This window comes from Bos indicus, chromosome 5 (genome assembly GCF_029378745.1).
Source record: "Bos indicus isolate NIAB-ARS_2022 breed Sahiwal x Tharparkar chromosome 5, NIAB-ARS_B.indTharparkar_mat_pri_1.0, whole genome shotgun sequence".
NCBI lineage: Eukaryota > Metazoa > Chordata > Mammalia > Artiodactyla > Bovidae > Bos > Bos indicus.
The window spans coordinates 57,048,824-57,074,615 of record NC_091764.1 but is presented as its reverse complement, the minus strand read 5'-3'; the positions used below and the strand labels follow the sequence as shown (position 1 = coordinate 57,074,615).

Here is a 25,792-nt window from a genome sequence, read left to right as displayed (position 1 = left end):
GGCTACACCAGTTTATGGGGTTGACAGAAAAGTTCATTTGAGTTGTGCCAGCCCAGTATGTTCCTATCAACACTGTACAAGGGTTCCCTTTTTTCTATAACTAACATTTATTATCCATGGTCCTTTTGATGACAGCCACTCTGGTAGGTATCAGGTGATATCTCATTGTGGTTTCAATTTGCACTTCTCTGATGATTAACAACATTGAGCATTTTTTCATGTGCCTGTTCTGATGCATATTGTTTTAACCCTAAAGATTTATCCTATTTATCCTTTGATCTTGAGGTAAGAATATTTTTGCATCTTTTGTAGGGAAAGCAAGAGAAAAAGGAAGGCTGATGGTTTCTTTTAAACCTAACAGTTAAAAGTTCTTTCACAAAGATGCAGGTGGAGGGTTAGGGTATTTAGATTGGTAAGTCAGATCAACACTGGCAACTTTACATTTTACATGTTTAATTCGCTGCCAAACACCAACCAAATGTATTCATCATCTGAAGAATACTGCATCTCAGCCTTACTTCAGTGGCAAGAACTGGGCTCAATCTGGTGTTTCGAAGATGATTACAGGAAAGAATATGAGAATGGGAGCCTTTTTAAAATGCTGCAACACCCACACTCTTCATGTCACAAGACTCCCCATCTAGTGCTGGGACCCACCTCCAGCAGAAAGCCAAAACAACAGACCACTAAGGGGGGTCCAAGGTGCCTTCTATATTTCATTCACACCTCTCCTTTACCAGGGAGTGCTATTAAAACCAAAGAAGAGGAATAAGTCTCCAGAGAGCTACTGAGGCACCCTGATAAAACTGGGAGAAGGAAGAAATAACAGGAGGCCAACACTGTTGCCTGGACTTCCTGGACTCTAAATCCATGGGGAAGTCCGGGGCTCCACAGCTGCTGTCCAGTAAGAGGGGTTTCCAGGTCCTGTATGCCCCTCCAAACTCGGATTCAAATTCACCACCTAAAAATGGGGTTTATCTGCCCTGGGCATCTGCATCTTCAGTCGCTCTCATCATCATCCTCTATCTGAAACCGTTTCTTCTTCCGGATTCCTGGAACTCCCAACTCTGGTGCTATGGGAATGACAAGGATAAAAAGAGAGAGGAGATCTAAGTATGTATGGAGAAGGAGGATGGTAGCATTTATCTTCTAGACTGGAGAGAAGAGTGCTAGAGGTTAGAAGAAAAAGCAGGTCCCGACCGGACTCCCCCACTTCTGCTCCCACCTTTATCTTCCTCCTGCTCCTCATCGCTGTCCAGCAGTTGTCGCTTCTTGGGTGCCATTATCAGCTGCTCTTTCCCACCACTGGTCCCTTCCTCTGAAACAACCACAAGAGGCATGAAATTAGGGAACTAGGTTCTTGTAGTCTCAGAAGTCTTGTAGACCCTCTTGATTGATATGGCCAGCACGTAGGAAGTATACAATAGGTAAGTGGTCCTGGTATTACCCTCTGGCGACACCAGGCCTGCTTCCTTTTTCCGGGCTAACATGAGGGTCCTCAGGGCATGTGCTCGGTGCTCCTTTTGATGCTCCTCCTCTTGTTGATGCTCCTCTTCCTGTTGGTGCTCCTCCTCTAGGCCTGGCTCCCCAGGGACCTTAGATTCTAATCCTAACTGAAGCTTTTCCTCCTCCTCTGCTTGGCTCAAGGAAGCTGACATCCTCCGGAGCTGGGTGGGATTCAGTTTGGCTGGAATTCGCCAGAAGGTTTCCTACAGGGGCAAAGGAGTTGAAAGCAGGAGCAATGGGAAAGGAGAAGCCTCTAGCTCACCAGATTTTGACATTAATCACTGAATACATATGAGCCTACATTGGTGACGCGCCACAAGGGTTGTGAACTCTCACTGCTTATTAATCCAGCCTATGCCCAGTGTCTAGCACAGTGCCAGAGAATATAGTTGCTAATTACATAAGTAAATGAATAGATTCTGGGGATCTAAAAGTGAGTCAGATATGATCCATGCTTTCAAGGATCTCACAATTAAACAGGATAAAGAACCAATCTACTATAACAATGTACTGTAACACCACAGGACTGGGGCAATACTAACGGAACGAACAAATCACAGCCACCAAAATGATTACAGTTGGCCCTCTGCATCTGCGGGTTTCATATCCATGGATTTAACCAACTACAGATCAAAAACATTGGGGAAAGAAATGAAAAATTCCAGAAAGTTCCAAAAGCAAAACTTGAACTTGCTGCACACTGACAACTATGTACATAGCATTTATATTGTATTAGTTATGACAAGTAATCTATAGAGACTATATGCAAAGATTATACACAAATACTATGCCATTTTATATTAGAGACTTGAGCATCTGGTGAATTTTGGTAGGGAGTGTGGTTGAAGGAGTGAAAGAGACTGTTTTCCTGAGGAAGTGACAGCTAAATTAAAACTCTTGAACGTCGGGTGGATGGTTCATCAGGAAGATGGGTGATCGGCCACCTGTGTATGTGGTTGGAACCTTCCAGTAGGGGGAACTGGCATGATTGACTGTTTACAGGTATGAAAAAGTCTGTTTGGAGGATGGAAAGTAGCTCAGGATGACTACAGTGTGAGGCAGGTGTTGGGTGGCACAATTGTGAGGCTGCAAAGCTTGGCCAAGGCCAGATACATCACTCAAAGGCTGTGGACTTTGTCCTGCAAACAGTGGGGAACACCAAGGGCTCTGATCAGGAGAGTGATATAATCAAAACTATATTTTAGAAAGATAACTTGGAAGCAGTGTGGAAGATGGACTTAGGAGAAGAGAAGATAGGCGAGGAGAAGATTAGCAGGACAGCTCCTGTAGGAGTCATGGTCAGAGATGACAGGGAGCGAGGAGATGTATCTTAAAGAGGCAACAACATGCTTGGCTGATGCCGTAACTGATGTATTTACCTGTCCAGAGGCAGGAGGCCGAACCCCTAGCTTTCGCAACAGCTGTTGAAACTGTTCATTTTCCATCGCTTCTTCATTTTCTTCTGTCAGTGGCACCAACGGAACTGCCTGGGAGCAGCCTAGGATACGACCCAGTCACATGGTGAAGATGTGAAGAAAGAACTGGCCCTCCATCCCATGGCAGGTCCCCAGCAGCCTCCAGACCCCAGTCCTCCCGAATCCGTCACTTATTCACTCACCGGCCTCTTCCCGATCATCTGCTGCTCGGATGAGGCAGTTCTGGAGCCAGAGGAGGGGAGCAGAAAAGCCTGAAGGAATGTGGGAAACTCACAACTGGTCCATACAACCAACCCCGCCATCTGAGACATCTCTCCCAACCAAGCCCTCACCTTCCTGGTGCAGACTTTGCCCAAGGTATTCAGCTGAAATGACGGAGCCACCCTGGGGTTGCTCTGCTTCTGAGCCTTCTTTCTCTTCATCCTCTTCATTATCTTTCTCTGGCACATTTTCCTCTTCTTCTAGATCTTCCTGGCAAAAATCGTGCAAGGATTCCTCTTCATTAGGCTACAATTCATTGGGGTGAGAAACGGACCAAAGGAGACAAGATAAGGAACTGTGTGGAGTCCTCTGGTTCCTGACTACCCCACTGGGGGGGCCTATTCAGAAGGGCCTGAAGCAGGAAGAATCTGGGTGGGCTACTTCTAAGGAGCACTGCAGGGGGAGAGGGGTGAGAGGGAGGCATGCCCAGCTGGCAGAGCCAGGGTAAGACTGTTACCAAGCTCAAGGGTGCCAGCTTCTTCCGGCGTTTCTTGTACAGCTCCCGCCGCTCAGCCACCAGCCCCAGAGCCAGCAGTTTATCCACTATTCGGGCCCGTGAGCGTTTGGCTGTAATGTTCTTCATGATATTACCCAGGACATCTATAGAGAGAGAAAGTGTGAAGAGCAACAGGGTAAAGGGACTAGTAAAGGAAACAGAGAGCAGTCTTTGGAAAGGGGATAACTCAATTCACTCAAAAATGACACCACAAAAAAAAAAAGTATGGAGGTCTTTCAAAAAACTACAAATAGAATTATCATATAACCCAGCAATTCCACTCTTGAGTATATATCCAGAAAAAATAAAAACACTACTTCGAAGATACATATACTCCAATGTTCTTGGCAGAATTATTTACAATTGCCAAGGTATAAAAGCAAGCTAAGTGTCCATAAACAGACGAATGAATAAAGAAGATGTAATACACACACAGAGCTTCCCAGGTGGCTCAGACAGTAAAGAATCCACCTGCCACGCAGGAGACTCGAGTTCAATCCCTGGGTAGGGAAGATCCCCTGGAGAAGGAAATGGCAACCCACTCCAGTATTCTTGCCTGGGAAATCCCATGGACAGAGGAGCCTGGCAGGCTACAGTCCACAGGGTTGCAAAGTCAGGTACAAATTAGTAACTAAACAACAATAATAATATAAACATATACAGGAATACTACTCAGCCATAAAAAAGAATGAATTTTTGCCATTTGAGGCAATAAGGATGCTAAGTGAAATAATTAAGACAGAGAAATATGGTATCACTTATATGTGGATTCTAAAAAAAAAAAAGAATGAATATAACAAAAAAGAATCAGACTCACAGATATAGAGAACAAATTAGTGGTTACCAGTGGGAAAGGGGGAGGAGCCATACGGGGGTAGGGGATTAAGAGTTGCAAGCTTAGGTATAAAATAAGCTGCAGGGACGTATTGTACAACATGGGGAGTATAGCCAATATTTTTTTAACAATGATAAATGGAGCATAAAATTTAAGAATTAGTGACTATAAAAAAAACTAGTGACTACAGTGAACCATACTATAGTGAATTGTACACCTGTAACTTATGTAATTAAAAAAAAAAAAATACCTTTAAAACAAGCAAACGCGTCACCACAAATAGAGCAGGTGGACAGAAAGGAGAAAATAAGCCTTCGTTGGGAAGAGGAAGCGGCAGGAAAAGAAATGGACAGCTTGGCTCTCCTCTCAGAGGCTCCCTGAGCTTCCCCCTCACTCACCATCGGAGTCCTGAAACTCCTCAAAAAGCCGCTGCAGCTCCAGCTCCTGATCCTCCGTCCACAGCACAATCTGGGTTCCTTTCCTATTGAGGGAGGTGTCAGTGGAAGGGGGCGCTCAGGGGCTGTGTGGTGGATTCCCAAATCAGTTCCCTCCAGAGCATGTGCTGCTACCTCTGGAAGTCCTTGACGCTGTCAGCCAGTCCCAGCCGCACCAGATGGTGGATGACCTGCCTGCGTGTCCGAGGAGCAGTTTTCAGGTGTGCCAAGATGGTGTCCACCACATCCTGACCTGAGGTGGAGGAGGGGTGACGCTGGGAAGGGGGCTCCCGGGGCTCTGGCTGCCTTCCTCCCTCAAGCTCTTCAGACCTCAAGGCCTCATACCTTCCACATCCTTATGGGCAAGATACAGTTCCCGAAGCTGGGCCTCCTCCTCTGGGCTCCATCCAGGGAGTCTGCGGCTAGAAGATCTGAGTGGGGAAAGAAGGGGATTGGGGAGGCTGCTGGGTCCGAAAGAGGAGACCAAGGGCCTTCTCTTCTAACAGGAGCAAGGGTGACCCAGGTACCTCAGAGCAGCCAGCCAGCGGAGGCCTAAGGTGTGTCTCCTTCCTTTTACTCTCCTTCTACTTAAGAATCCCAAAATCAAACTAAGAGTTTCCAGGTTGGGCCCCTGGAACCTGACACTGCAGGGGCTGAGGGTATTAGGAGGAGAGAGAAGAGTGAAAGGAGAGGAGCTGAGCTACTCAGAAAGAGGACAGGCATTTCTGGGCTTCCTTATGGCTTCCCAGCACTTCCTGGTATAAGGCACATACAGAGTCTCTGTGGACCCCCAACTTTGAGCGCCCCTCGAACGCCGGTGAAGGAGAAGGAAACTAGAGTAGACAGGACATTTAGGCTCGATCCCAGTTTCTCTCTTGGGTGAAATTAGCTAACAGGTGAAATTAGCTTCACCTTCGGGGCTTGTTTTCTCGCCTATGAAAGGGAAAAGGCAACGCCACCTGATCTGCCAGGTCCTCCAGCTCTGGCACACTGTACTGGGTTGCCCCCACCACCCACCATCAGGCCCACCATGCTGTCCTCAAGCTCACCCGCCATCCAGGGTGCCGTAGCCCTCGGTCATCTCTCGAACCACAGCAGTGTTCTTCCAGAACAGCAGCTCCACAAAGGCTTTCTGGTTGACAGCAGCCAAAGCAAAGAACTTGCCCAGGATATACTTGGCAAAAGTCACCAGCTCCTGTGGGAGAGGGAGGCTGCTGTCAGGCCCGTGGCCACACGTACATCAACACGGGCCTCTAGGTATCGTCTCTAGACCTGTTCCCCAGCTGGCCCTCCTTGCTTGGCCTCTTCTATCCTTCCCCATGCAACTCCCTCAACCTGCCTGCCTACATCCACACTGTTCTCTCATGGCTCAGCCCTGACACCCCTCAGGGCACTTCACCTCTCAACCTTTTACCCCAGGACGTCCCTAGGCCTCCAGACCCCCATTCTTTGGTATTTCCTCACTTTGTAGGCCCCGGCAGCAGGATCGCTGAGCAGACGATTGAAGAGGTAGAAGAGGGAAAGCTGGAAAAGCAGGGCTTCCATTTTGAGATCATGGGCCAGCCGGTGCAGCATCTTGACCACACAGTGGTTGGTGTGGGCGCTGTTCTGCTTGTAGCTCCGCAGCAGCAGCAGGTAGGCTCGGAGGACGGTTGAGTTTGCGAAGCTGCACCGAGACAAGGAGCGAGAGGATGCAGGCATGAGAAAGATATAGCTCATCCGCATGGCACCCCGGTCTGCACCCTGACACCAACTCCATCCTCTGGGCGCGCACCGTTTCAGGTAGTCCAAAAAGTTAAATTCTCTCTCCGACACCTGGACCACTTCTAACTCTTCCTCCTCCTCCTCTTCTTCGTCTTCTTCCTCCGCCCCTTGTTCCTCCAGACCCTGCTGGCCTACAGAAAGAGTGAGGATTACCGGGTATCTGTGACGTTGGCACTAGAGAAGCATGGGAAGGAGAGTGATGAGAAGGAAATGGAGACTCACGGGGAAGCGGGGCCAAGAGGATTTGCTTCAGTAGCTGGATCTCCTCCTCTGGGGAGATGTCCTGAGCACCAAACACATCTCTTTCTGGCCACACCTCCCTGGAACACAGAAAGAAAAAAAAAAGGCTTTTTGCCAGAGGGAATTTGGGCTTCTCTGGTGGCTCAGATGGTAAAGAATCTGCCTGCAATGTGGGAGATCTCAGTTCAATCCCTGGGTTGGGAAGATTCCCTGGAGAAGGGAATGGGTACCCACTCCAGTATTCTTGCCTGGAGAATTCCATGGATAGAGGAGTATGGTGGGGTACAGTCCATGGGGCTCCAAAGAGTCAGATATAACTGAGTGACTAACACTTTCACCAGAGGGAATCTGAATTATAATTTGAAGTAGTAGAAGGAATTTAGACTTATTTTCCAACTGGAAAGAGAATGCAAACTGTCATCTCAAAGATGAAACAAAGACTCTAGGGAAATTTTCCCTCATAAGCCTCACTGCCATGAAAATCAAAGGAACAAAATGCAAGTAATCTAAATGCATGACATTTAGTTGGACAAATATACATGATGGGGTTTTAAAGCCATTAACAATTGCAGAAATATATCTGATGTGAAATGATGCTCACAATATATTGAGAATTGAAAAAAATACTACAAATCAGTATCATAATATTTTGATTTTGTAAAAGAAGGTGCATATGTCTATATATAACACAGAGGGGGAGAATACTCTGGAAGATAACTCATCAAAATGTTAATGATGGCTATCTTTGGCTCATAGAATTATCTCTATTTTTTCCCCCAACTAACTGTGCTAATATTTTTCAAAAGTGAAACAAAACAAACAACAAACTTCCCTAATAAACCAACCAAAACTTCCCAGGACTCAAGTGTTCCATGCAGAGCTCTTGCACTTTTGAGGGGACTGCTCTCTTTGAAAGACTGAGAACCCTGTGCCCCAGTGAAAGCCACTCTCTGCCCCCAAAAGCCCAGGGGCTGGATGCAGGAGGATGCGCATGCAGCGCTCTTACCGGGCAGACCTCAGGAGGCTCAGGGCCTGCGGGGCCTGGCCAGCCAGGAGGCAGTCCTGGATCCGCACCATGGCTTCTGCCCGCTGCTCTTCCACTGGCACCTCTGAGGCCGCATCAAAGGGAACCACAGAGTCCAAACTGAGCTCAGAATCCTAGAGAGGGATGATTAAAGCTATGGAAACAGTGGTGGGGGTGAGGGGATGCCAAGACAGCCTGTCCAGGGCACTAGACTCAGGAGAAGGTTTCTGCAGCTACTTACCTGGGCACGGCACTGCAGCTGCTCGGCCAGGGAGGGCCACATGGCCTCCAGTTCCTCTGGGCTGTAGGGGGCATTACCAGAAGCAACAGACTGATCTAAGGCCTTCTTTTTCTTCTTTCTTTTCTTTCGTTTGTTCTATGGAGAAAGAACTGTGAGGACAGCAGGAGAGCCAGAGACGCCTTTTCCCATTAATGTCCTCTGAGAACTAATTAGTCAGAGGTCTGAATTAATTAGACATTCATGGAGTGACCACTATGTGCTACTTGATGGCAATGGGTAAGCAGCAGTGACCAGCACATTGCCTTCTCCTTGAGGCACTAGTTTGGGGGAAACAGGTAAGTAGGTAAACAACACTACAGCATGGATAAAACCTAGAATGTGGCTGAGCATAAAATGCCATGGCAAAACACAGGAACAGCACGTGACTCATTTCTTGGGGCAGTGACACCTTAAGCAGAAGTCTATAGAATAAACAGATTTGCTATAAGGACAAAAACTTCTATATGAAAAGGCTTTGTGAAAAGGAAAGCATTCTGCAAAAGTACACCATGATTTTCTTCCTCCTGAAAAGCAGGAGAATGAAAGTCAATACCCTGACCCTGTCTCGCCAAGTCATGGCTGTGAGTAAATAAGATGGGTTATGAGGTCCTTAATGAGATTCATGCTATATTCAAGGAACTTAAAACACACCAAAGGTCAGGAGCATAAGCCTGGATTCCAGCAGGTCAGGATTTAAGTATGGATGCTGGTCATTTACTAGCAAGACCTTGGACAAGTTGCTTAACCACTCTGTGCCTGTGTCCTAGTGTTGTGAGGATTATGGGAAAATCTTAGCACAACATCTGAGACATAGTAAACACCAAACGCTCAATACAGTACTGAGAATACAACAGAGTTCTGAGTGTAAAAAGGCCTTTTAGAAAAGTCTCATTGGTACTACAAGTGTCCTAGGTGGAGCAGTGGTAAAGAATCCACCTGCCAATGCAGGAGACGCAAGAGACTTGGGTTTGATCCTCAGAGTAGGAAATGGCAACCCTCTCCAGTATTCTTGCCTGGGAAATCTCATGAACAGAGGAGCCTGGTGGGCTGCAGTCCATGGGGTTACAAAGAGTTGCAATGGATACAACTGAGTGACTGAGTACACTGGTACCACAGCCCCTTTCAAGTTCACTTCTGACCAAGTTTTAAGCTGCAGCAAATAGAAGTATAGGAAAATTTTTATAAAGCAGAGTCCTTGTGTCTTCAGGATAGAAACTCCTTGAGGTTTTCTTCTTGTCCCAGATTTTTCATTTATTATTTCATTTCAGGCTCATATGGGTAGATATTATAATCAACTTTAAAGACCTGGAGACGCACACAAGCAGCTTGAGTTATTCTAACAGTAACTAATACAGGACGAAATCCCAGATCTCTGACTTTTTCTATGTTTGGGTTCTCTAGATGGCATGCAGGATCTTAATTCCCAGACCAGGGATCAAACCCTGGCCCCCTGCAGTGGGAGTGCAGAGTCTCAATCATTGGACTACTGGGCAAGTCCCCAGATCTGATTTTTACTGTAAGGTAAGGCCCTTTCTATCTCACGACAGTGCTTCTGAAGAATAACCAGGAAATAGCACCGCATAATTACTAAATCCTAAAATTATGGACCGCCAGAGTCTATGTGCTTTTAGCAAAGAGCAGGTGTTTAATAAATGGTTCCTGAATGAAGATATTTATGGTAGATCAAGAATTAACTGAATGAGAGGAAATTTACAAGGCCAACTCACAATGGCAACACCAACAAAACTCTTGGCCTTAGCTGAGAGTATTTCTAACAGATCAGCTTTCCCCTTCCTCCTTTCCCTCCAGCTCTTTCTACACCCCTGGGCCACCCCATACCTGCACCATCAGGTTCCCACGGGTCCGACAGAACCGCTCCAACATCTTGAGGAAGAGGTGGGTGGTTTCCACCAGGTCACGAAGGAAAGAGCGGGGCTGGCATCTCTCATCAAACTTCCGAAAGAGAGCCAGGAAGAGCTCCCGGTACTCCATCACATAGAAAATGTTGTCTGCAAACAGAGAAGAGAAGGGGATGGAAGGATTGGTCTGGAAAGCTTGGGGATGGGGGAGACAGGTGGAGCTGGGATGGGAAGGGTGAGGTTTGGGTTGAGAGGCAGGGAAGGCGGGACCAGCAGCCAGGCCAGGCCTCACTCTTGATGATGCGGCTGCTCTCCCTCACAGCCTCGTCTGGGCACACATCCATCTCATTCACTGTGGCTAGCAGCTCCTGATACGCCTTCAGAGCCAGGTGCATCCTGCAAGAAGAAAAGAGGTGAAAGGGAGGACAGCTTAGGACCTTGGTTCATGGAAACAGTATCACTCCTTTGCACCCCCACCTCCCAAAATAGTTCCATCAAAAACTGAATGACCCAGCCCATCCTTGCCCCCAGCCTGACCACTTGAAGCCTGAAATAGGGAAGAAAGCATCATCCCGAATTCAGGCGTTCCGATTCCCAACCTGGCCAAGATGCCCACTTTGACCGCAGTTCTCCTCCCGCTCACCGGCGTGCCCAGGAGACGGCTTCCTTGCGGTCGGTCAGCATCATCTCATAGTAGTTGGTGAGGTTCTGCTCAATGAAGTGGAAGGTGCGGACACTGAGCGTCTCAGAAACCAGGCCTGGCCGGAAGGAGGCAGCTCGGTTGAAGGCCATGAAGAAAGCCAGGGACCACATGTAGTAGGTCTCGTCATGCTGTTGAGCCTTCTCCCGAAGCAGGTGGTCCTATGTCCAGGAAAAACAGATCACTCCGTGACCTCAGGGCTTCCCACTTCCTCCTGTCCTACTGCGACCGGGTGGATCCTGGACATCACTGTAACAATATATTAGGACCCTAATTTCCATCCTTCTCTTATCCTCTCCACATTCCCTTCCCTTTCCTCTGGGGCAACTACTCTATAGAGTCTTTTTTGTCCATCAATAACCCACTCCCTCTTGACTTCATCACCATGTCTCAGGAGCACCCTACACCCTTCCCACCTACTAGTCCATGGTCTTTGGCTAGCTTCCCATGGGCTTCTCACCAGCCTGCTCTTCTCCTCACTGCGGCCGGAGTCACTCTGTGCTCCATCCTTCCTAGGCTCTCACCTTCACCGAGCCCATGAGCCGGTTGTAACAGTTTTCCAGGAACTCCGAGCAGAAGTCCCGAAGAAAGAGTCTCACGTTGAGGGCAGAGCGGCGCTGGATGGACAGCTCCCGGGCAGCCTGGCGACGTTTAGGCACCCGTCGGGGCTGCTTTCCCAAATCAGAAGTATAGTTTTGGAGCTGGGGGTAGAGGTTGAGGGGATCAGAATTACTTCTGAACACCTCCTTCCCTGGCAGCTCTTTCCACATCCTTGGTACTTTAGTTTTCTCAGAAGAAACTTATAGAAGGTTCTCTCCCGCTAGTACTAAGTGAAGATGCCTGTAAAGACACTGCCAAAACTCTATGCCTCCTACGTCTCTAACTTTCTAAGCCCAAGAACAGAGACAGCTTTACCTCCAGAGATGTTTACCCTTTGTAGGCCCCCTACTCTACAATGTACCCCCAACCGCCCCGACAGGACCATACTCACATTGTGGAGACCTTTATGAAATACAAGGTCCCTCTCCCCAATGGATTTCAAGCCCTGGATGATGTAGGAACCCCCAAACCGAGAATGCCTGCAGAAGAAAAAAAAAAACAAAAAACCTCCAGGGTGACTCCTCAATTCTGTGGAAGCTCCGTCCTCACTCTTTCAGCAGCACATCAGAGCGTGCTGTAACCGCAAAGTGCTCTCTGGTCACCACTGTGACCCAGTGTCTGGCCCGAGCCCTGACATTCTGCGGTGCAGGAACAGGAACACGGGTAGAGCGGCTCTCTGCCACTCACCTGTTGCCTCGCTGCAGGGCTCGAGTCTTCTTTTCTGCCATCTCTCGCTGGCGCAAGACCTCCAGCTCTGCCACATCTGTCCTCCGCTCCTGAGCCAAGCGTCCCTGCCCTACTCCTGCCAGTTGCTCAGGGTTCTGAATTTAGAACAAGAAGGGACGAGTCAGGAGGGTAGTCATTCCCTATTCTGAGTTTACCTCCTGGGGGGACAGAAAGAGTGAACGAAAATACGGCTGTTGGTGGGACCCTGTACCTAAGACATGGCTACTCCACAAGTCTCCTGCCTTCCCCAGACATTTCAGTCATGACTCAAGAGCAATTCTGGCCGCACAGCAGAAAAGGACACGAGGGAAGGGTTGGCGGCAACAGGTCAGGGTCTCACCTGGTCACGAAACATAAGGGAGATGATCTCCAGCACATGGAGGCTCCACTGCTGCTCCGCAGGTGAGCTGGCCAGGAAGAGGAGCAGGTCATCCAGGCCACTGAGGTGGATTGCCCAGAGAAGCCGGTCGTGCACACTGGCGTCATCGTCAATCCGCTGAGCAGTGAGGTGGAAAGGGGGCACTCAGTCAGTTCTCCTGCCCTGCCTTGAGGTTCTTCAACTCCTTCCTTGACCAAAGTGCCCCCCACCAAGGTCAGAGGACAGAACAGTGGAAAAGGGGGCTGCTCACCCTAACCAAGCATGAGAACTCAGACAACCCCAGATCACCTTCTCCTGCTCAAGGTCGGCGGGGACATGGAGGACGTTTCTGACCAGCAGCAGGATCCGCTCAATCAGCAAGTTGTCTTCCTCCTGGCGTTCCTCCCAGCCCTGGTCAGAAGAAGGAGAGATAGAGGAAGAGACTCCCTGGGGAAAGCGGGAGGGCCCTACCCTGACAGAGGGACAGAGGCACAGAGAAGGGTCAGGATTAAAAAGAAAGGAAAGGAAGTGTTCAAGCAGTCCTGAGGCAGCAGACTCAGTGCGGTGGATTGGACTTGTACCCCAGGGATTGGGGCCATATCTCCATGATAATGCCCTGCCTGGGGCTCTGTGCGGAGGAGGAGCATGGCGCTAACTGTACCCCTCACCCCCACCCCCCCACCCCTCAGCCTGGCATCTTGGGAAGCGGAGACTCACCAGCTGCAGCAGCTCATACAAAGTTTCACTGAGGACCCCAAATGCCTTCTCACTGGCAAAGGCCTATGAAATAGGGGAGTAGACCTTAAGTAGCCTCCACTTTCTCCATTCCCACTGCCCCCAATTCTGCCCCAGGGACTCTGGGGTAAAACCTCACCTCTTTGTAAGCCTGCAAGTATGCCAGCACCTGCAGAAAGTGGTGCCGGAAGCTGGGCTCCTTGGGCACGCTGCCGAAACAGAGCAAGGCTGGTTGTGTCAAGTTCACCATCAGCCTAGGGAGATCATGAAGGAGGGAGAAGCTGTTAAGTTTCCTCACCAGGCACCAACACCAAAGGCTAGCACATGATAAACCTTAAAAATCGGAGGAAGCAACAATGAGATCCTGCTGCATAGCCCAGGGAACTAGATTCAACATCCTATGATAAGCCATAATGAAAGAAAATATAAAAAACAATGTGTGTATATATATACACATATATATACGTGTGTATAACTAAGTCACTTTGCTGTACAGCAGAAATTAACACAGTATTATAAATCAAACATACTTCAATTAAAAAAAAAAGCTGGGGAATCAACCTGATAACAGCATCAAAAAGAGGCTTGTCCTGGCGATGCTGGGTGAGGATGGGCAGGAGGTCACTCTGCAGGATCTGAGCCGATCCCAGCTGCTGCCGCACGTCCCGTGTCTCATCCTCGTGCCTCAAGTAGCGGATCAAGTCCTTCACACTCTCTTCAGGGACAGAATAAACACTTACATGGATCCAGGGAAGAAGCTCCACCCAGGTCCATGTGCCCTTCATACCCATGGCTTGAGAAATTCAAAAGATCTCGGTTCAAGTAAGTTTTTTTCTTTTTTAATCTGTTTCCTCAAAAAAGGACTCACCTAAGCAATCTGGCTCCTTGTGGTAAGTGTCTCCCTCCAAGTACCCAAGGGCACTACATGTGGCAAGAAGTTCACAATTCATCATGCTCAAGTCCACACATCAGTGGATGAACCAAGGGACACAGAAATGACGAGGCCTACAGAGACAAGGAAAGATAACAAATGTGGCTCCTCCCCATAAAAGGGAGAGGGGAGCGCGCAGGCCCCGATGCTTTGGGTATTCTGAACAAAATCCTCAAATGCTTCACTTCCATCAGCACCAACAGTGTTTTTCCCAGTCTCAGGGAAAGCTTTAAGTTAAGGCTTCAACCAAGGAGGCTCCAAGCCTAAGAATTAAGCCATCCCATCCTCTAAACTGCGGCTTCCCAGATGGGGCTAATGGTAAAGAACCTGCCTAGCAGTGCAGGAGACATAAGAGAGACAGGTTTGATCCCTGGGCCCCAGTATTCTTGCTTGGAGAATCCCATGGACAAAGGAGCCTGGTGGGCTACAGTCCATGGGGTCGCAAACAGTTAGACATGACTGAAGCGACTTAGCATGCATGCATCCTCAACCTGGGTCTGAAACTGTATGTTTCAGAGTCTAGATGATGAAGTAGAAAGAAAGGCTGGTTAGTGAAGGGCATCATCACCGAGACTCTCACCCTGAGAAAGCTCTGCAGCTCTATGAGGGGAACGAGCTTTCCTCTCCCTTAAAATTGCCAGCCCCAGTCCCCTTCCACACACAGTTATGGCTCTTCTGTACAAGAACTGAGAAAACCCAGCTGTGACTGTGAGGTGATCCCACTGAGGATCTGATATATCCCAGGAGCCCGAAGGCTTCTAAGACCTTAGGGCTGTGCAGAGAAAGTTCCTTCACTCTCCTCCCCAAAGTTACTCATAAGTTTTGATGATCTCAGGAGAAGCCAGCACCTAACAGGGTGGACAAGAAAAGAAGTAAATAGGAACTAGTTAAACTTCTTGTCCCTCTGCACAGAAGGACCATCTTCCTTTTCAGAAGCATGCCCTGCTTTACAAAAGTCTTTAAATCTGCATCAGATAATCAAGTAGGTACAGGTCCTGGATGTTTCAGAACCTGACACTAGTAACACACAAACACATACACGGGAATATCCATCAATCTTGTCCCCTTATCACATTCAGCCATACTCTCAGCTTCCTCTAAAAAGACCTTTCCCATATGTCCCACAGAGGTTCCATATGTACCTCTAGCCCAACTCCACCCCTGATCCCCCACAGGAAATGGGCATGTCCAAAGGACCAAAGTTTGATGCCTGGTGCTGTATCCCTGCGTTTATGTAACTGGGTTATTTCTCTAGGCTGCTGCTTTCCCTTCCCTGGTGTGTTAGTCACTCAGTCATGTCCAGTTCTTTTGCAACCCCATGGACTGTAGCCCGCCAGGCTCCTCCGTCCATGGAATTCTCCAGGCAAGAATACTGGAGTGGGTAGTCATTCCCTTCTCCAGGGGATGTTCCCAACCCAGGGACTGAACTCAGGTCTCCTGCCTTGCAGACAGTTTCTTTACTGTCTGAGCCACCAGGGAAGCCCCCACTGGTGGAAACATACCATTAAAAAATCAGCCAGGGACAGAAAACTTATAGTTCACTCTCTTTTCATTTGATTAAATAGAAGCTACTTATCACCTAGTCTGTGTGGCCTGTTCTTTCTCTCCTAGACCACTTAGAATCTGATTATCTGTCTTATGTGATCTACATCACACACACCTGCCCAACCCACCACTTCCTAGATCCATGCCTTAGCTGCCTCTCTGGCTCTCTAACCCTCCAGCTCAGGAACATAAACATACACATTCTTAGACATAGAGCCCCGCCTTGCACTCTCCAAACCTTGCTCCCACCTTCTGGAAAGTCTATCTCCCTTAACTCCAAAAGTTCTAAGCCTATCTGACATTCACAATCCAGCTCAATGCCACCCAACTCCTCACGAGGACAGGCATCTACAGCAGGGCAGGTTCTGACAGCACATGTCATTCTAAATGGACTGCCTCCTCCAGCACTGAACACTTCTTTATGTTATAATTATCTAGAATATCTCTTTTCTTCTCTATTAAATGTTCTTTTTTAAACATTTTTATTTATTTGGCTGCAGCAGGTCTTAGTTGCAGCACATAGGATCTTTTGTTGAGGTGTGCAGGTTTAGTTGTCTGGGCAGGTGGGATCTTAGTTCCCAGACCAGGGACCGAGTCCCGGATTCTTAACCAATGGACCACCAGGGAAGTCCCCATACAAGCCTTTAATTTATCTTTGTTTCAATCTGAGTCCTTTATTCTCCTTCATGTTTTCTACTTTGAAAATAATTTTCCCAATGCTCCCTCTTTGACCCACAATAAAGGCAAAACAGTAAAACCAGCATTCTGGCTTGCTAAAGAACCAATAGAAAAGAAGAAAGGAAATTCTTTTTTCCTTGAAACGATTGCCAAGAATCAATAGAAAAGAAGACAGGAAATTCTTTTTTTTTCCCTTGAAAAAGATATCTTAGAAATAACAAAACATGCAAGTATGCAAGTAAAAGCATTAACATTATACCCTCAATTGGTATTATACCCAATTAACATATACCCAGAATGACTGCAGTCATTTGAACCAGGTTGCACTTCAAAGCCACCTTAGAGGGACCCCTCTGGTTGTCCAGTGGTTAGGACTCTGATCAAAGCAGGGGGTCTAAGTTTGATACCTGGTTGGGGAACTAAGATCCTGCATGCCACCACATGAGGCACAAACACAAAAAATCCAAACCATCTTAGAACGTCTGCTTAGGCCCGATCCAAATATTCAGAAACTCCAGGGGCTGAGGAAAACGGGCCCAGGCACAGTATTTAGGAAATGTCTGCCAAATGACCCTGTAATTGCAAACTGCTTTAAGATACACAAGCCTTTTATGCTGGAGAAAAATCAACATGCAAAGGCAGTTCTATAACTTTATTCAACAGTCAGCAGTTAGTTCTCATCATTTCTTTTTATTGATGACCTTCTGGATAGGGTTTTTTGGTGGTTTTCGTTTGCTTTGTTTTAAAATACAGACTGGTATAAGGCAGTAGTTCCCAAACTTTTGGATTTCATGGATGAGTCTTTAAGTTTTTTGTTTTTTTTTTTTTAAATTCAGGGAGACTAATGGATCAATGCAAAGAAAGACACAAAAACAACAGAATGGGAAAGACTAGAGATCTCTTCAAGAAAATCAGAGATACCAAGGGTGTAACATTTCATGCAAAGACGGGCTCGATAAAGGACAGAAATGGTAGGGATCTAACAGAAGCAGAAGATATTAAGAAGACGTGGCATGAATACACAGAAGAACTGTACAAAAAAGATCTTCACGACCAAGATAATCACAATGGTGTGATCACTCACCTAGAGCCAGACATCCTGGAATGTGAAGTCAAGTGGGCCTTAGAAAGCATCACTACGAACAAAACTAGTGGAGGTGATGGAATTCCAGTTGAGCTCTTTCAAATTCTGAAAGATGATGCTGTGAAAGTACTGCACTCAATATGCCAGCAAATTTGGAAAACTCAGCAGTGGCCACAGGACTGGAAAAGGTCAGTTTTCATCCCAATCCCAAAGAAAGGCAATGACAAAGAATGCTCAAACTACCGCACAATTGCACTCATCTCACATGCTAGTAAAGTAATGCTCAAAATTCTCCAAGCCAGGCTTCAGCAACACGTGAACTGTGAACTTCCAGATGTTCAAGCTGGTTTTAGAAAAGGCAGAGGAACCAGAGATCAAATTGCCAACATCCGCTGGATCATCGAAAAAAGCAAGAGAGTTCCAGAAAAACATCTATTTCTGCTTTATTGACTATGCCAAAGCCTTTGAGTGTGTAGATCACAATAAACTGTGGAAAATTCTGAAAGAGATGGGAATACCAGACCACCTGACCTGCCTCTTGAGAAATCTGTATGCAGGTCAGGAAGCAACAGTTAGAACTGGACATGGAACAACAGACTGGTTCCAAATAGGAAAAGGAGTATGTCAAGGCTGTATACTGTCACCCTGCTTATTTAACTTATATGCAAAGTACATCATGAGAAATGCTGGACTGGAAGAAACACAAGCTGGAATCAAGACTGCCGGGAGAAATATCAATAACCTCAGATATGCAGATGACACCACCCTAATGGCAGAAAGTGAAGAGGAACTCAAAAGCCTCTTGATGAAAGTGAAAGTGGAGAGTGAAAAGGTTGGCTTAAAGCTCAACATTCAGAAAACGAAGATCATGGCATCTGGTCCCATCACTTCATGGGAAATAGATGGGGAAACAGTGGAAACAGTGTCAGACTTTATTTTTTTGGGCTCCAAGATCACTGCAGATGGTGACTGCAGCCATGAAATTAAAAGACGCTTACTCCTTGGAAGAAAAGTTATGACCAACCTAGATAGCATATTCAAAAGCAGAGACATTACTTTGCCAACAAAGGTCCGTCTAGTCAAGGCTATGGTTTTTCCAGTGGTCATGTATGGACGCGAGAGTTGGACTGTGAAGAAAGCTGAGCGCCAAAGAACTGATGCTTTTGAACTGTGGTGTTGGAGAAGACTCTTGAGAGTCCCTTGGACTGCAAGGAGATCCAACCAGTCCATTCTGAAGGAGATCAGCCGTGGGTGTTCATTGGAAGGAATGATGCTAAAGCTGAAACTCCAGTACTTTGGCCACCTCATGCGAACAGTTGACTCATTGGAAAAGACTCTGATGCTGGGAGGGATTGGGGGCAGGAGGAGAAGGGGACAACAGTGGATGAGATGGCTGGATGGCATCACTGACTCAGTGGACGTGAGTTTGAGTGAACTCCAGGAGATGGTGATGGATAGGGAGGCCTGGCGTGCTGTGATTCATGGGGTCGCAAAGAGTTGGACACGACTGAGCGACTGATCTGATCTGATCTGAACCCAAGGTTTCAGTCTTTAAATTTTGTAACTTAAGGACATTAAAAAAAAAAAAAATACGGGCACACAAACCTCATTTTTGCTGGTAGAGGACTATAAAACAGTGCAGTTGCTGTGGAAATTGGTTTAGCAATTCCTCAAAATGTTAAACACAGAGTTAACATAGGACCCAGGAATTCCATTCGTAGGTATGCTGCTGCTGCTGCTGCTAAGTTGCTTCAGTCCTGTCCGACTCTGTGCGACCCCATAGACAGCAGCCCACCCAGCTCTCCCGTCCCTGGGATTCTCCAGGCAAGAACACTGGAATGGGTTGCCATTTCCTTCTCCAATGCATGAAAGTGGAAAGTGAAAAGTGAAAGTGAAGTTACTCAGTCGAGTCCTAGCGACCCCATGGGCTGCAGCCTACCAGGCTCCTCTGTCCATGGGATTTTCCAGGCAAGAGTACTGGAGTGGGTTGCCTTTGCATTCTCCGATTCATAGGTACACATTTGAGAGAAATGAAATGTATGTCCACCCAAAAAATGCACACAACTGTTCAAGCAGCATTATTTGTAACAGCCAAAATGTTAAAAACCCCAGTGTCCATCAACTGATGAATGAATAAACGAAAAGTGGTATATCTATACAATGGAATACTATTTGACAATAAAAAGGAATGAAGTACTGATACATACCACAATGTGGATGAAATTTGAAAACATTATGTTCTGTGAAGATATCAGATGCAAAAGGTCACATATTGTACGATTCCATCTATGTGAAATACTCAGAATAGGTAAATCCATACAGATATAAAGTATTATAGAGTATTATAATATTATTATAATATATATTATTATTATAATATAATATTATAAGTATTATAAAGTCCCTGGTTGCCAGGGACTGGGGGAGAGGGGGGAATGGGGCCGATTGCTAGGAGTCATGTTCATGGCTTCTTTTTTGAGTGATGAAAATGTTCTAAACTTAGACAGCAGTAACTGTTGCACATCTCTGTGAATTGTACATTTTAAAAGGGTGAATTTTATGGTATGTGAACTGTGTCTCCAAACAGCTATTATAAAAACACTCACACAATTACTACACATTCTGTTTTCAGTATTTAAACACCAAAAAAAAACCCTCCATGAACACCTAACAAGGACAAAAATCCCAGGATAAAATAGTCCTTTGAATTTAATATATTTGATTTTATTTATTTTTTTTAATATATTTGATTTTATTAAAAAACTCATTATGCTGTATTTTCACATTTCATCATAGACAGATGAGAACTTTATCAAACACCTTAGACAAAGCAGACCTGGACATTTAAAAGGAATGTTAGTTAAGTTTCCCACTCAGCTGAGTACTAAGCAGTTGAGATGAGGCAATAATCATCTGAAATTAATACTTGCAGGCCTCAAAATGCAAGACCCAAAGGAAAACAAAGGATAAAAGATTAAAAATGCTTGTAATTCAAAATAGAAAATTAACACACTTCTTGAAAACAAAACCAAACAAAAACTTTGGCCCCAAACCCACTCTGCTCCAAGAAGCAGCTTTGAGTAGCACTAGTATGAACGGCGGAGCCTGGTGGGCTGCCACCTGTCGGGTTGCACAGAGTCGGACACGACTGAAGCGACTTAGCAGCAGCAGCAGTATGAACAAAATGACACTTGGCATTTGAATTCCAGTTCTGTCCAGGACTAAAGTGGTGATCTTCAGCATGTGGCTTAACCTAAACCTCAGTTTTCTTATTGGTACACTAAGAAAAACAAGTAGGGGGTGGTTCAAATGAGGTCATGGAACTCAAGTCATCTGTGCAGCAGTGGACCATTGGCGGTCCAAACTGTTAGCTGTCTGCATCAAGATTAGTACGAAAACAAAGCATAAGCATTTAGGACGTCTTATAGCAATCTGACAGAGCTGATGTATGTTGAATCTAATAGTGAAAAACGTGAAAGTGCTAGTCATTCAACCGTGTCTGACTCTTTGTGATCCCATGGGCTAATAGTAAAAATGTCTCTATTCTGTACATCTTTTTTTATGTTACTTCTCTAGTAATTTAATTTTTCTAATAACACTATTCAAGTTTTACTATTTTACTTTTTAAATTCATTAATTAATTTTAAAGTTACATTTGTATGTGTAGGGGGTGGGGTACAGCGCCACGCAGCATGTGGCATTTTAGTTACCTGACCAGGGATTGAACCCATGTCCCCTGCATTGGAAGCACATAGTCTTAACCACTGGACTGCCATATAAGTTCCTAGTCCCACTATTTTAAAACAGTTCTTTATATATCAATTATATCACGATAAAGTTGGTAGTGGGAGGGGGAGAAAGCATTGATCCGCAATAGCTTGGGAGAGGAAAAATCCTGGTCCTTGACCAAAAAAGTCTGAGAAGCACTGATATCAAACTGATATTTACTGAGTGCTGAGTACAAAGACTTCTCAAAATATTAATTTCCTCTCCATCTACTGGACCCTATAGTTAGTCATTAAGTGCTTACAAAGAGCCTTAGGCAAAAGTCACGGCTGTGCAGGTGCAGTGGCTGAGGTGTTGAAGATATTTAAGGAATTTAGTTGCACAAATAAAACTCATCTAATATAGAGAAAACACTATAAAAGGCAAGTTAGTACAAGCTCTAAATAAGTGATATTGAAAAAAAATTCTGAAAAACTAGGGCTCTTTTCAGGCTGAAGTAGACCGAGGTTTTGTCAAGGAGGTTTTGTCAGAGAAGGGTGATTAGAACTGGGCCTTTGAAGGCTGCCTTAGAATTTAGGCAGCTGGGAGGAGGGGAATTTAAGCAGAGAATCTTCCAGAGCAAAAGCAGAGAGGGAACCACTATGAATAAAGGAGCTTAACAGGAGAGCAACGAAAAAGAGGGTTGGAACTGGCTTTATGGGAAAACTTATTGACAATCAATTTAAGGATTTAGAATAGAAGCCTGGGACTAATTGAAGATTTCTAAGCTGAAAAATAAAATGATCAGACTGGGGTAGAACATGCAGGAGCACATATCCTACTATTGTATCACTACACATAACTCTTGTAAAGTCTCAATCTTTTTTCCTTTTATTGCATTCACTCTACAAAAGATCCCAGCCTCAGATCAATGCAACCATTTACTTTCCAGGCTCTTAGATTCAAATCTAGACTACGATTTGCTGGAGGAAACCAAACCACCCCACACAATGATACACAACAAATGTGGGCTTCAACCTGAACAGGCCTTCAGCCTGACCCAGCATCCTTAGTATTCCTGGTCCTCTCCCTCTTCTCCTTCTGGAGAACAGCTGTTTCTAACTTTCACCCATTACCCTTAAATCCTTTTACTCCACTGCTTCCCACACCTCTCAGCTGGTGTCTCTGGTCCTTTCCTCTCAGAACAACAGAAATCAGAAATGAACTCTCTCAATTCTCTCCACCCAAGCTGAAAAACAAACATATTTCAAATGCCCTCAGTGACTTTTTTGCTTCGAATCTAAGCTCTCCATTTGTAACAGCTCAATCACTTCTCACTTCTTCCTTTTTTAACTGTTTGGCCATGCCATGTGGGCTCTTAGTTCCTCGACCAGGGATTGAACCTGCACCCCCTGCACTGGAAGCTCAGAGTCTTAACCACTGGACCGCCAGGGAAATCCTTGATCAATCACTTCTTATCCCTCAGTTGGTTCTTCCTCATTTGTTTCCAACATTCTCTTTATACTGGCTCCATTCTCGTGTAAGTTGCTCAAAGCTCTTTCATCTTAGGAGGAGGGAAAATCCGATAAAGTGAAAATCAAAAAACCAAAACTTTCCTCAAACCCATACTGGCTGTTCCTCCTCTCCTCAAGTGATGATGGTCCTTAGGCCTGCACCTTTTTATGTATGTATGGCTGCAAGGCTTGTGGGATCTCAGTCGGGGCTTGAACCCTGGACATGGTAGTGAAAGCCTGGAATCCTAACTACTAGGCCACTGGGGACTCCTAAGCCTACACCTTTAGTCCTCTTCCTGTCTCACTCTACACAGCTCCTTGGGCAAACTCATCCACTCCCACATCTTCAACTACCATTTCTGAGCCATTAGCCAGCAAATCCGTTATCTCCTGCCACTTTGAACTTGCTGGTGCCAGTCCCACAAATAGCCATCTCCATCTTCTCAAATCCTCACACTTAATATGTCCAACATGGAACATCTTTTCCCTTGGTTGTCTTTACTTCTCTGTTGGATTTCTCAGGAACTGACAGAATCTACTCAGTTATTCACACAAGAAACCTAGAAGTCATTCTAAATACCTTGAGTCACTCACTCAAGCTAATTTTACTTCCTTATGCTCTTCTGTCTGGCCCTTGTCTATCCCCATTGCCACTGCCTCGCTTCAGGTCCTGAGTATCTCTTGCTTAGATTACTCAACTGCTACCTAGCCTCTTTCCCTGTGTCCAGTCTCATTCTCTTAAATCTATCTATAATGCGGTTACCAGGTCTGGCCATTTAACCACACTGCTTAAAACCTTTCAATGACTACATAAGAAATTTATAGTAGTTGTCTCTGGGGAGAACTGGGGGACCTAGGTCAGGATAAATAGTTATCTTTCTCTTCAGTACTATTTGAATTGTTTGCCTTCAGCATTCGCTAATGCGTACAATACAAAGTCCTTCATGATCTGTCTGTTAGTTAACCTTCTCTCCTAGGACACTCCTCTGTCAGGAACACCCTTCTGTCATCTACCTAGAGTCTATCCACTCACCTTTTAGAACTCTGCCCAACTGGCACTTCCTCCTGGTTTCTCCATACAAAAGTATCTCTCTTTTGTGTTTACTTTGTGCCATAAACAGACTTTCATCATGGCATCTGTAGTTCATGTTGTACATAATACTTAAATAGATTGTTTAAAACATCTATCTCCCTGAATTAGCCTTAGATTCCCTGAAGGCAGGAATTGTTTCATATTCACCTTTGAATTTCAGAGTCTAGTGAGTCAGAATCTACAGGGAGTGGGGCTTGGACAAGAGTGTTCTGAAAACACTCTTTGGGTGACTCTAATTCAAGCTCCTGTTACCTGCACTAAAATATAAACTCTTTGAGACTAGAAATCTTTGTGACCAGCACAACATAAGTGTCAATACATGCTTTCTAAAACAAGTTTTGAAGTTGACGGAGTAGAGGGTGGGGCTGGAGATTTGGAGGCATCAGGTTGTTAGGTGGCCTGTCAAGCTGTGAAAGTAGAGAAGTTTACTCAAGACAATTCCAAGTGAGCAGAGTAAGGAAGCCAGGGTGGAATTCTCTGGCACCCTGTAACTGCAGAGGGCTCACATCTGTTCCTTCTAGTTCCTTAAAGGCAGGAACTCTGTTCTATTCATCTCTGTCCATCTGGTACTGAACACAGTGCACAGTTGGAGGTGAGTAACCCTTTACTCAATTGTATAAGTGCCATAGAAAATGTTTAGTCGCGAAGTTGTGTTTGATTCTTTTTGGACCCTATAGACTGTAGCCTGCTAGGCTCCTTTGTCCATTGGATTTCCCAGGCAAAAATACTGGAGTGGGTTGCCATTTCCTTCTCCAGGCAATCTTCCGGACCTAGGGATAGGACCCGTGTCTCCTGCACTGGCAGATGGATTCTTTACCACTGAGTAACCAGGGAAGCCCGTCCTATACAGAAGGAGGTAAAATACTTCAGGAACACAAAGGAAAAAGTGACTACTTTGGCCTAGGAGGGCTGGAAAGAGAGGTTTTCAAAGGGACAGTTGAGTTCGCTTCTGAAAGAGAAGCTCACTTGGCAGAGAAGTGGTAAGAACAAGTTCAGGGAACAGCTGGAGCACAAGTATCAAAGCATGAAAGACACAATACAGACACGCTTTCCACAGGGCTGGGATTCAACTGCATGAGATGGAAAAAAAAATGATAAGAACCTTTAGAAAACAAGTTGAGTCAGAGTCAGACTGCCAAAGGCCTGGACACCCACCACCTAAGGATTTAAACTTGACAGTGGGCAGCCAAAGAGGAGTTTTAAAAGTAATCTGAAATGACCAGATTGACTTTTTATAAAGGTAATTATGAGTGGCAGCACGAAGGGCCAAGAATTGAGATACTCAGGCGAAGGAGCTTAATTAACGGCTGATGGTCCAGCTAACAAACCCAAGCAGAGACTGTAACCTCCATAAGTCTACCAAGGGAAAGGTCAGAAGGGAATGAGAAATACATTTTATAAAAACTCAAGATTTAAGTCAAGTGACCACTGGATCCCGGCTCCTGCTGACCACCAAGTTGCACACCTGTTTTTTTCGGGTCTGAGTTGGATGGGAAGTTCAGAAGCGGAAATTCCTGGGAAGCTTCTGTCTTATAGTAAAGGTTCCAAGCCCCTTTCCATCACAGCCGCACCCCCGCGGGCGGACCAGGCCGTGCGGAGTGACCTCGGGAGAACAAGGGGGAGTCCCAGGCGAGTTGGAAACGCCCGGACACCCACAGAGGAGACACGACTGGGAATTGCGCGTGCGCACCTAACGCGCGCGCCCCGCCCCCTGCCTTTAAACCAGGCGGCGGGAAAGGGGACTCCGCGCTTCCCAGGAGAGCCCCCGTGGCTACGAAGGGACGCAGTCCACTTAGAGCCTTCTTGCCCACACACTCACTCACCCGCTCCCCGCCGCTCCTCAAGATCCCCGCGGAGCCAGCAGCTGTTAAGCACAGTTCCGCTGCTTTTCCCGCCACCAGTGTGGGTCGGACCAGACCCTGCCTACGTCGGACCAGACCCTGCCTACGTCGGGAGCGAGGGCGGGGCGAGCCAGGCTGGTCCATGTG

General features: G+C 46.2%; 1 protein-coding gene across 2 annotated transcripts; it reads right to left on the bottom strand.

The window, feature by feature from the left end:
* Positions 1-436: 436 nt before the first annotated feature.
* On the bottom strand, positions 437-25,765 carry TIMELESS (timeless circadian regulator). Of its 2 annotated transcripts, none has more exons than XM_019961019.2 (29): positions 25,628-25,765; positions 14,123-14,259; positions 13,816-13,969; positions 13,394-13,508; positions 13,237-13,299; positions 12,829-12,930; positions 12,502-12,657; positions 12,123-12,256; positions 11,827-11,914; positions 11,360-11,536; positions 10,779-10,996; positions 10,428-10,531; positions 10,116-10,285; positions 8,238-8,372; positions 7,979-8,130; positions 6,955-7,052; positions 6,743-6,863; positions 6,433-6,634; positions 6,018-6,163; positions 5,314-5,399; positions 5,104-5,221; positions 4,933-5,015; positions 3,661-3,803; positions 3,275-3,449; positions 3,125-3,193; positions 2,886-3,004; positions 1,448-1,709; positions 1,226-1,318; positions 437-1,073 (listed from the first exon to the last, which is right to left on the bottom strand). In XM_019961019.2, the coding sequence occupies exons 2-29, from the start codon at positions 14,205-14,207 to the stop codon at positions 1,000-1,002; spliced, it is 3,642 nt and encodes a 1,213-aa protein (XP_019816578.2). In that variant the 5' UTR covers positions 14,208-14,259; positions 25,628-25,765; the 3' UTR covers positions 437-999. The 2 variants fall into 2 exon arrangements, with proteins under 2 accessions (XP_019816578.2, XP_019816577.2); XM_019961018.2 differs by lacking the exon at positions 25,628-25,765 and adding an exon at positions 25,270-25,576.
* Positions 25,766-25,792: the final 27 nt, after the last annotated feature.